The sequence below is a fragment of the Cherax quadricarinatus genome, chromosome 30, assembly GCF_038502225.1.
Source record: "Cherax quadricarinatus isolate ZL_2023a chromosome 30, ASM3850222v1, whole genome shotgun sequence".
In the NCBI taxonomy this organism is placed as follows: domain Eukaryota; kingdom Metazoa; phylum Arthropoda; class Malacostraca; order Decapoda; family Parastacidae; genus Cherax; species Cherax quadricarinatus.
In genome coordinates this window covers 3,770,503-3,782,821 of record NC_091321.1, presented here as the reverse complement: position 1 = coordinate 3,782,821, position 12,319 = coordinate 3,770,503, and the positions used below count along the sequence as shown (strand labels likewise).

The following is a 12,319-nucleotide window of genomic DNA, read 5'->3' as shown; positions in this document are numbered from 1 at the left end:
ACTGTTGTCTTGGTTTCAGATTACTGCTAACAAATCCTTTTTGCAATCAGTAATATTAAGATCTACATTATTTAGTTTATATGTAGCAGTTATTATCCTGTCCAACATTTAGAACTCTGCATTTGTCTATATTAATCTGCATCTGCATATTGAACAACCATGGTGACATCACACATCCCTGTCTAAGGGCTACTTTTACTGGGAAATTATCTCCCTCTTGCCTACATACTCTAACCTGAACCTCACTATCCTCATAAAACCTTTTCACTGCTTTCAATAACTTACCTCCTATTCCATACATTTGCAACATCTGCCACACTGCATCCCTACCCACCCTATCATATGCCTTTTCCAAATCCACAATTGCCACAAAAATCTCTTAACCCTTATCTAAATACTGTTCACCTATATGTTTCACTGCAAACACTTGGTCTACACTCCCCCTACCTTACCTAAAGCCTCCTTGTTCATCTGCTGTCCTGCTCTCCATCTTACTCATAATTCTTTCAATAACTCTACCATACACTTTATCAGGTATACTCAACAGACTTATTAGCCTATAATTTTTACTCTCTCTTTTGTCCCCTTTGTCTTTACACAAAGGAACTATGCATGCTCTCTGTCAATCCCTAGGTACCTTACCCTCTTCTATACATTTATTAAATAAAAACACTAACCACTCCAAAACTATATCCCCACCTGCTTTTAACATGTCTATCTTTATCCCACCAATCCCAGCTGCTTTACCCCCTTTCATTCTACTCACTGCTCCCCCATACTCACAACTGGTTCTTCCTCATTCGTATAAGATGTTATTCCTCCTTGCCCTACACCCGAAATCACAGCTTCCCTATCTTCATCAACATTTAACAATTCCTCAAACTATTCCCTCCATCTTCCCAATACCTCTAACTCTCCATTTAATAACTCTCCTATCCTATTTTTAACTAACAAATCCATTCTTTCCCTAGGCTTTCTCAACTTATTAATCTCACTCCAAAACTTTTTATTTTCAACAAAATTTGTTGATAACATCTCACCCACTCTCTTTCATTTGCTCTCTTTTTAAACTGCTTCCCCACTCTTTTTCTCTCCACATACTCCTCCCTCCTTGCATCATATCTACTTTATAAAAACCTCTCATATGATAACTTTTTTTCTTTTACTACTCTCTTTACATCATCATTCCATCAATTGCTCTTCTTCCCTCCTGCATCCACTTTCCTGTAACCACAATCTTCTGTTGAATACTCTAACACTATATTCATAAACTTACCCCATGCATCTTCTACCCCATTGCCTATACTCTCACTAGCCCATCTGTCCTCCAATAGTTGTTTATATCTTACCCTAACTGCCTCCTCCTTTAGTTTATAAACCTTCACTTCTCTCTTACTTGCTGCTTCCATTTTCCTTGCATCCCATCTACCTTTTACTCTAACTGTAGCTACAACTAAAAAGGGATCTGATATATCTGTGGCCCTTCTATAAACATGTACATTCTGAAGTCTACCCAACAGTCTTTTATCTACCAATACGTAGCCCAGCAAACGACTGTCATTTCGCCCTACATCATATCTAGTATACTTATTTATCCTCTTTTTCTTAAAATATTTGTTACCTATAACTAAACTCCTTTCTATACAAAGTTCAATCAAATGCTCCCCATTATCATTTACACCTGGCACCCCAAACTTACCTACATCACCCTCTCTAAACACTTATCCTACTTTAGCATTTAGGTCCCCTACCACAATAATTACTCTCCCACTTGGCTCAAAAGTTCCTACACACTCACTAAACATCTCCCAAAATCTTTCTCTCTCCTCTACACTCCTCTCTTCTCCAGGTGCATACACACTTATTATGACCCACTTTTCACATCCAACCCTTATTTTAATCCACATTATTAATCCATCATCATTAATTCACTGCCTTCAGCCTCCAGTTTTGTGTGCCTTTTTCATTCACATGTCGGCTCACAGCCTCTTCAACCATTAAAATCTTATTGGTTCCATTATCATTTAACCCTCTGACTGTTGCAACCCCAAATCCTGAAGTATCTCCTGGTGTCAAAAAAATAAAAATTATTTTTTTCTTATGAAATGAGAGAGAATCTTTTCCCGATGGTAATGACACCAAAAGTACGAAATTATGCTCCTGCGAAGTTAGCGATCTCGGCGATATATACGCATTGGGGATTTCGCCGACTTTGAGCCCTATTTTCGGCCAATTCCATTGTTCCAGTTGACCAAACTCATAGCCAATTCTTTAGAACTCCATTTTTCTATCAATTGAGCATTAGAAACTGCCCATTTACCAATTTCAACTACCCAATAAAGTGGTCAGAAATTGGCAATTTGGCTAATTTCCCGGAAATTAAAAAAGATGCCAATTTCAAAACAAGGTCCAGAATAAACAATGCAGGCACTCTTGGCACTAAAATAACATATCCTCTGTTCATTAGTCATGTCTCCAGGCCCCTCTTACATTACTTTTGCTTTCTATTTTGATTTTTTATTCACACAAAAAAAACAGAAGATTTACTGTTATGCAGACTACTGCATTATTGTAAAAATGGTATAAATATGATCAGTGCACTAGTGAAAGAATATCAGACTACCCAATTGACGTGTATTGGACGTGTGGTGTGATTTGCTTACTCTTGAACATTGGTAAAAATCAAACATTTCCGCTACTTTGAGCTCAAATTTCAAGGTTGTTTTCTTCGTGAAATTAATCAAAATCATCTCTATTTCTGTAATATGGTTTTCCATTCTATCAAATGAGACCAAGAAAACGATAATACAACCATAAATAATATACGAAAATACATCTCAAAGTCGGAGGTTTAATCTAAAAACAAGGTCGGAGTTTTTTTCCTCTCATTATGCACTGCGTGCTGCAGGATTTTTTTTATACAGTGCACACTGACCACACAGACCCATTCTTTCACATGTGGGCCTACCAGCTTTCTCCTGCTTGATTTGAAGCCACTGGAATTATTGAGTATATATACGTCCGAAACACTGACTTGTAAGATGTACGTGCATATATACGACCGAAACAGTGAAAGGGTTAAAAAACAAAACTACAAATTTCATCTAATGTACATAAAAACAACATGGAGATTTCATTACCTTTATGATACAATCTTTGCAAAAAATATTATTGGCATGAAATCAAAAAAAAAAAAAAAAAAAAAAAAAATTACACCAATCATGTATCAATGAAAAAAGGATGAAAAACAATGAAAGCTATCAGTCAAATGACTAGATACTGATGCTTTGTATTTTCCAAGTTCCTAATAAAGATATCTGAACTGTGTATTTTGTTTCCATTTCCAAACAGTTACTGTGCAGCAAACTTTTTTTTTTTTTGGCACAGACCGCAGAGGTTACAGCCTTAACCCTTTGACTGTCGCGGCCGTATATATACGTCTTACGAGGTACCGTGTTTGACGTATATATACTCATAAATTCTAGCGGCTTCAAATCAAGCAGGAGAAAGCTGGTAGGCCCACATGTGAGAGAATGGGTCTGTGTGGTCAGTGTGCACCATATAAAAAAAAATCCTGGAGCACGCAGTGCACAATGAGAAAAATAAAACTCTGACCATTTTTTTTAATTAAAATGCCGACTTTGTGGTCTATTTTCGTATAGTATTTATGGTTGTATTCTCGTTTTCTTGGTCTCATTTGATAGAATGGATAACATATTATAGAAATAGAGGTGATTTTGATTGATTTTACTATAAAAAGAACCTGGAAATGGAGCTCAAAGTAGGGGAAATGTTTGATTTTTGCCAATGTTCAAAAGTAAACAAATGATGCCATTGTCCAATAAATGTCCAACTAGCCATTCTAATATGCAGTCATGAATGGGTTGATGTTATTTATACAATTATTCCAGTATTGCAGTAGTCTACATAATAGTAAGTCTTCTATTTTTTGTTTGAATAAAAATTCAAAATAGAAAGCAAGAGTAATATCAGAGGGGCCTGGAGACATGACTGATGAACAAAGAAAATGTTATTTTAGAGCCAGGAATGTCTGCATTGTTCATTCTGGACCTTATTTTGAAATTGTCATATTTTTTAATTTTCGTGAAATTGGCCAAATTGCAAATTTCTGACCACATTATTGGGTAGTTGAAATCGGTAAATGGGCAGTTTCTTGTACTCAATCGATAGAAAAAATGGAGTTCTAAAGAAATAGCTATGAGTTTGGTCGCCTGGAACAATGGAATTAGCCAAAAATAGGGCTCAAATTGGGCGAAATCGCCGATTTGTAAATATCGCCGAGGTCGCTAACTTCGAGAGAGCATAATTCCGTCAGTTTTCCATCAAATTTTGTTTTTTGGTGACATTACAATCGGGAAAAGATTCTCTATCATTTCATAAGAAAAAATAATTTTTTTTTTTTTTTTTTTTTGAAATTTTGTGACACCAGGAGAGACCTCAGGATTGGGGGTTGCAACAGTCAAGGGGTTAAACTCACTTCAATCTGCATGGCATGAGCTGGATCTACCCTTATGATTGGTGCTGTAATAGTACTGCTTAAGTTGTGCTGCCTATGTTACTGCAAATTCCAGCTCTTGCAGTAGAAATAGCAGTGTGTGTATAAAACAATGAGGAGTTATTTTACCTTGCCGAATGAAGTTTCTGCTGCAGGTGATGGCTCAAGGTCCTTACACTGGAGAAAAGCTCTTTCACTGGCCATGCTTCTTGATTCGTTAAATCCTTGGTCTTCCTGACTAACCTATAAAAAATAAAAAGCATCATTGAAGCAAACTATGGTGTAGATATTGGTCAACTACATTAACATAATCATGGGAAAGTCTCTCTCTTGTCTATTTCAGTACTATATACCACACAGTACAAACAATCAAAGAAGAGTCCCCATCTCCTCTCAATATCTTTTCCCCTTCTTTCTCAATATTTCAGTCAAATGACCCCATTTAACTGGCTAACTCTGCAACCTATGCCCTATGAACATTAAAATGGTATAAAATACCGACAGATTGTTAGGTAAGACACATATGCAACAGTTAGGTATCTTTATTTCGAAACGTTTCGCCTACACAGTAGGCCTAAATGAGGCAATGTCACATTTCACTTGAATTTTTACAATTTAGGAGAGGAATTTTCTTTTTTATAGTGTCAAGGATCAAGGATGTATGAGTGACAACCAATCAAATTTGTTATGCTGGCGAGCGTTAGATATCACTACTGTGAACGCTTAAGTAGACACATTTTGTTCATCAGGAAACAAGAAAGCGTCTCCTGACACAGGTTTTTATTAGCCAATGACCCATTCTTTGGTTAAATATCCACTGGTCTACTGAAACCAGGTTTTCCACTCTACTAAAAAACAAAAGAATACCATACAGAGTAACGTCTTATGAACTTTTCTTTAAGTAATTGTAATTCCTATTTATTTAGCATTCTTGATACACAGAAATACTAATGCTGTGGTTCTCATGGTCTTATACCTCTAGTTTTTTCTTATAGCTTTACCCCTACACACACACACATTATAAACCATACACCATGCAAACAAATTGTGGCTTGTAATGCAAGCCAGTCACAATGACACGTGCTTGCACTAGCCCAAGGGTGGGGAACCTGCAGCTTTCTAGAGTATTAAGAGCAGCCTTCTGAATGAATCAGAATTTTGCCAAAGAAATGCCACCTAAAAGGACCAAAAATATGTCAAATTAGATGGAGAGGCATGAATGATTTCATTGCAAAAACCTGAAGATGGAGAGCAAAAGTAACAGCAATTGTTCCAAGCGATGTTAGGGCTCAAAATGAATACCACTGAAGCAACCTATATAGCAGCTTATATACTTGGGAAAAGGGTAGGCCATTTATTAACATAGAAATCATAAAAATATACATTGTTGAAGCTGTAGGATGCCTAAACCTTGATATGTTTCGAAGTACAAACAACTGTCTCTTTCAAGAAGAACCGTAACTGATCATCAGCATGAATCAACCCTCAACCTAACAGAACAACTTCACGCAATAATCCAAAAGGAAAACATTTATTATTCAACTGCTCTGGATGAATCAACTGATACTACTGACTTAGTGCAGGTATTATACTTTATTTGTGCCATAACCGAGGAATTTCTTTGCTATGAATAATTGCTCACTTTGGGCACCCTTACTGGGAAGACACCTGGAAGAGATATCTCAAACAACTTTCAAGATAAATGTTGTGATGTTGGACTGAATTTGAGTAATTTAGTAAGCGTGTCTACAGACGGTGCACCTTCCATGACAGGAAAATGTAGAGGGTTTATTGCACAGCTAAAAAAAGAATTATCAGATCCAGATGGTCCCATTTCCTTTCATTGTATTTTGCATCAGCAAAATCTCTGTGCAAAATCTAGTATTTTAAGTGACACTTTGCATAAAATTATACAGTAGACAATTATATTACACAGATTTATTTGCCATGTTTTGGTTATTGAACTATTGAAAAATTGCAGCACAATTTTATACAACACTTCATAAAATTAATTTAACACGGTTCTGTTTGCAGGTGTGGAAAAATATTTCCCCAGCTCAAGCTGCTGCTGTGTTACTGGTCAGCAGGGGAGACCAACAGGCATCCCCTGCCGCCCCCATCCCAGCCTTCATGAATACACGTTCAGTTCCAATGTGTCTTAGGAGCTAGCTGTGTTTGTGAATTCTTTTTTGATCTTTTAATTGCCATATCTTGTATCTGCCAAACAATCACGGCACCCAGTAGGCATACGAGTGTTGCTGAAAGTGGCAAGAAAAGGTATAAGCATTTAAGTCTTAGAATTAACAAAGAAAATAGAGATACGTATCAGACAAGAGGTACCCTATGAACTTAATGAAGCATCAATTTGTACAATTAAAAAGAATGCGGTAAATATACGAGTTTGTGTGATGAATAACTGACTTGACTGACTGACAGACTTACTTGACTGACTGCCATGACTGACTTTACTGACTCACAAGACTAACTTTACTGACTGACTTGACTGATTCACTGACTTAAAGTTAGACTTTTTCACTGAAAAGAATTAGTGCTCTGAAACATTATCTAGAGCAGCTGATACCTTACCAATAGCTTTATAATGAACTGAAGGTAAAACAGAACAGAAATCCATTATAGTTTATGCACACTCCAGTAAACCATCGACTTAGTACCAGAACCTCTACCATCCACCTCAGCCCTTAGGGCCAAAGATAACTCTACACTCTCTTCACAATCATCGACAAACACCAGCACCCATAATATAAGGTAAGAAATACTATTGTTTCTGCTGCATTTGTGGTCTTAAGCAGTAAAAACATGATACATCATGATAATGAACTACAATTACATACTCACTTTCATTTTTGTAAGATCTGGAGGTCTAAAAAAAAGTCATTTGGCTTTTTTTGGGGCTCCCAGGACTTTTTTCCCACAAGCTCTTCAGTTTATCTGACATAGAGTTACCTAACACGGCGTTTTCATGAACGTAGCTACTGTGTAACATAATGGTCTACTGTAATATACATAATATCCACACATATTATTGTGCCTACTACATACACAGAACATTATACCCCAATATAAACCCTCCTCTCAAACTCCTTGATAACTACAACAGAACGCACAGGCATAATACAAGGCACAAAACACATTGATATCCCTCGTGTCCATCTCTCCCTATGCAAAAATGCTATACACATAAAGGCCTGAAGATCTGGAATTCACTGCCTGAACATACAAAAGGGCCCATGCCTGCAAATCTAATTTAAGGCTCTACTTAGAAATCACCTCATCTCCCAAAATTAACCAAACAAACACTATACGTTATCACCTACCAGTAACTCAAAAATTTTTTATATTTTTTTATTATCACACCGGCCGATTCCCACCAAGGCAGGGTGGCCCGAAAAAGAAAAACTTTCACCATCATTCACTCCATCACTGTCTTGCCAGAAGGGTGCTTTACACTACAGTTTTTAAACTGCAACATTAACACCCCTCCTTCAGAGTGCAGGCACTGTACTTCCCATCTCCAGGACTCAAGTCCGGCCTGCCGGTTTCCCTGAATCCCTTCATAAATGTTACTTTGCTCACACTCCAACAGCACGTCAAGTATTAAAAACCATTTGTCTCCATTCACTCCTATCAAACACGCTCACGCATGCCTGCTGGAAGTCCAAGCCCCTCGCACACAAAACCTCCTTTACCCCCTCCCTCCAACCCTTCCTAGGCCGACCCCTACCCCGCCTTCCTTCCACTACAGACTGATACACTCTTGAAGTCATTCTGTTTCGCTCCATTCTCTCTACATGTCCGAACCACCTCAACAACCCTTCCTCAGCCCTCTGGACAACAGTTTTGGTAATCCCGCACCTCCTCCTAACTTCCAAACTACGAATTCTCTGCATTATATTCACACCACACATTGCCCTCAGACATGACATCTCCACTGCCTCCAGCCTTCTCCTCGCTGCAACATTCATCACCCACGCTTCACACCCATATAAGAGCGTTGGTAAAACTATACTCTCATACATTCCCCTCTTTGCCTCCAAAAAATTCCCAAATAATTTACGACTGCTCAATTAGTTAATCATTATTTCATACTTAAAACTGTTTCAATCTTATTACTGTAAACTGTGCTAAATTGTAATGCTGTAATCTTTTATATACCTCATCTCAACTATAAATTCAATTATTGTAAACCATTAGCTACCTCTGTTGTAATAAGAAAAACGATGTATAATTAAAATTTACTACTCCTTATATGTCTAGTATTAAGTAGTCTGTAAGCATTAGGTTTAGTCTGCCCAAAATGTCCCTCTAAAGGACCTCAATGGAAATAAGTCACTTTGTCTGACTTTTCTGGATTATCCTAGGTTCTCTACACATATGCCGCTATGTATGATAATTTATGTAACTGTATTTGTGTATACCTGAATAAACTTACTTACTTACTTACTAACCTTTCCTAGGCCGACTCCTACCCCACCTTCCTTCTATTACAGATTTATACACTCTCCAAGTCATTCTATTTCGTTCCATCCCCTCTCAATGTCCAAACCACCTCCAGAACCCCTCCTCAACCCTCTGGGTAATATTTTTAGTAACCCCAGACCTCTTCCTATTTTCCAAACTACAGATTCTCTGGATTATATTCATTGCATAAAGAGAATTACAGATAAAAATAAAACATTTCATAATATTGAATTTACATAGTGAATTAGCATAGAAAGAGGGAAACCTGAAACGTCTCTGATACCTCATGTGTACTACTGAATCTAGGTAGAAATTCTATGGAAATAAATGGATCGAAAGATATGGAATAATCTACCTATACAAACTAAATCTATACTATACAATAATACTAGTCAATATTTTTTTAAAGTTAAAGGAAACAGTCTGAAAATAAAATTTTAGTTATACAGCATCACTTCAATCACCTTATTTCAAATTAAAAAAAAATCAATTTATATATCAAATTACAGTATAGTGGTGAATACAGAAACCATCAAATAGAAATAGTCCTGCCTTTGGTTATAAGTAATTATGTCAAACATTATTTAAGATTAATTTTTTAATTTGCTTGTATAAACCATGATCAAACAGCCTTCAAACTCTGTAATATGAACACTTTATACAGTGGAACCTCTACTTGTGAGCGTGTCCACGTGCGAGTTTTTCCAAATACGAGCAGTCAATGGGTCGATTTTTTGCTTCCATACGCGAGCAAAATTTCCACAAGCGAGCAGACCTCAAGGTGAGGGGCCCTTGCTCTTGATCTCGGGAATTGTATCTCATTTGTTTGTTGGACTATCTTATTGAAACTTGGGCAATGTATGATGGAAAGATGCTTCTTAACGTACACCAAAAATGAAAGAAATCTAAGCATAAATAATGGAGTTCACTTCTCAGCAATTAGCCACCCCTTGGTGGTAATTTCGAATGGTTTTTATGGTTGTATTCTCATGTTTTTGGTCTCATTTGATAGAATGTAAGATATATTACAGAAATAGATATGATTTTGATTGCTTTCATGACAAAAAGTGCCTTGAAATTGAGCTCAACCTAGGAGAAATGGTCCATTGCTTGGCTGTCATGAATGGGTTGACATATTTATACAATTATTGCAATAAAGAATAACAGTAAATCTTATATATTTTGTGTGAATAAAAATTACAAATAATTTATATAATAATAACAATAATAATAATAATATGTATAATAATAATATGTATAATAATAATATGTATAATAATAATATGAATAATAACAATACGTATAATAATAATAATAGTATAATACAATAATAATAATAGTATAATACAATAATAATAATAGTATAATACAATAATAATAATAATGATAATGTATAATAATAATACATATATAATAACAATGTACTACATATAATAATTATAATAAAAGATGGCTTCAAAAGGCTGTCACTAGATGGCAGTGTTTACCACAACAAAGAGGGAGCAGTTGTGGCCGCCTCCACCTGTTACATAATGACATATTTTATTCATTCTAGAGTATATATCGTGTTTCTATGTTATTTATATTGTCTGTTATGTCATATTAGATGAACTGTGATATATAAATAAGCCATATAGGTGATATTAGCAAAATTATTCATGAAGTATTTTGCCCAATCTCCAGACAAACTCTCGTCCACCGCCGACACCACCCATTCCACTACATGAATGGCAAATTTTATTCATTCTAGAGTATATATCATGCGTCTAGGTTATTCATATTGTTTGTTATGTCATACTAGATGAACTGTAATAGATAAATAAGCAGTATAGATGATATTAGCAAAATTATTCATGAAGTATTTTGCCCGGTGTCCAGACAAACTCTCCTCCACCACCCATACCACTACATGAATGACATATTTCATTCATTTTAGAGTATATATCAGGTTTCTATGTTATTTATATTGTTTATTATGTCATATTAGATGAAGTGAGATAGATAAATAAGCCATAGAGTTGATATTAGCGAAATTATTGAAGTACAGAATTCCACTGGAATGGATTGATTGCATTTCAATTAATTTAAATGAGGAAAACTGACTCTGCAAACGAGCAAATCCAGTTGCGAGCAAGGTCATGGAACGGATTAAATTCGCAAGTAGAGGTTCCACTGTATTATCAATAAACTTACCATATTAATATAACTTATTTTTAGCTTAGCAAAAAACGCTATACAGGAAAGCCCCATTTATACAGCAGGTTAGGTTCCGGGCTACCAATGTAAAGCAAAAATTGCTGTAAAGTGAAATACGTATAGCCTTTTTTTCACTTTCAAATGTACTATATGTAAAAGCCTGATACCATGTTTACACCATCATATATTAAGCAACAGAGCTAGGCCTAAAAAAAAAATGTATGCACAGTACACACATTACTTACCTCAAAATATTTTCATCCTTAGCTTACAGTGAGTGGTGAACATATTTATTGTAGGAAGTCTGAATAAATGAAGAATGGGTATAAATGAAAACTGCTGCATTAGTGAAATGCTGTTGAGCAAAGCACTGTAAAGCAGGGCCCTCCTGTATACATTACTTTTAACATTAATTTCAATAGGATAGGTGAGTACAAATAGGAAGCGCGTCTGTCAGGCGCTCAGTAGACAGAGGATCAAGCCTTCACCACGTCTTGCGCTGAATGACCCACATGGGTTAAGCGCTTAAAATGAATTAAAAAAAAAAAAAAAAAAAAAAAAAAATAATAATTTCAATGTAAATAGAATTTTAACTTTTAAATGTGTACATACATATGTGTATACTAATTAAGTAAATAGGTAAAATAAAATATGCAAAGAAGCATATCCTTCACACTCACAAAACTTTCTGGTATGATGCTGAAGTCAGAGGCTACACTCAGTTCATCAAAGTCACGCCTGGGACTTTCTTCATTATTCATTGGACCGTCCTAGATATAAAAAAAAAAATTATACTTTAGCTCTATACTTACATTTATCATCATAAAATTCTAGCAATTTGTAAAAAACAATACTGCCCAATTCTTAATTATACCCTAGTGAGAATATTTATTTAACAAATGAAAGTGAAGAATCTAGCCCACTTTATCCCAAGACAAGTATGCAACTCTAACAATGATGTTTACTGCATTTTCTTAAATAAAACTTTTAAAGAACCCATTTTCCTATAGAGAAGTATGAAAAAATCGAGATCAACCGAAAACTTACTTTTACGGTGTTTAAAATTCGACAACAATGATCACTCATTGGCAACACTTGGTGTAAAAGGGGCACAACAGTAGTTGTGTT

General features: G+C 35.7%; 1 protein-coding gene across 6 annotated transcripts in view; it reads right to left on the bottom strand.

The window, feature by feature from the left end:
* The window catches only part of LOC128692603 (tax1-binding protein 1 homolog), a 92,408-nt gene that overhangs the window by 61,020 nt on the left and 19,069 nt on the right, over positions 1 to 12,319 (bottom strand). For all 6 annotated transcript variants that reach the window (XM_053781800.2, XM_053781794.2, XM_053781792.2 and 3 more), the window contains 2 exons: positions 11,872 to 11,961; positions 4,646 to 4,759 (listed from right to left, as the gene is read on the bottom strand). In XM_053781800.2, coding sequence (XP_053637775.2) covers positions 4,646 to 4,759; positions 11,872 to 11,961 — 204 coding nt within the window. The remainder of the gene's footprint in view (positions 1 to 4,645; positions 4,760 to 11,871; positions 11,962 to 12,319) is intronic.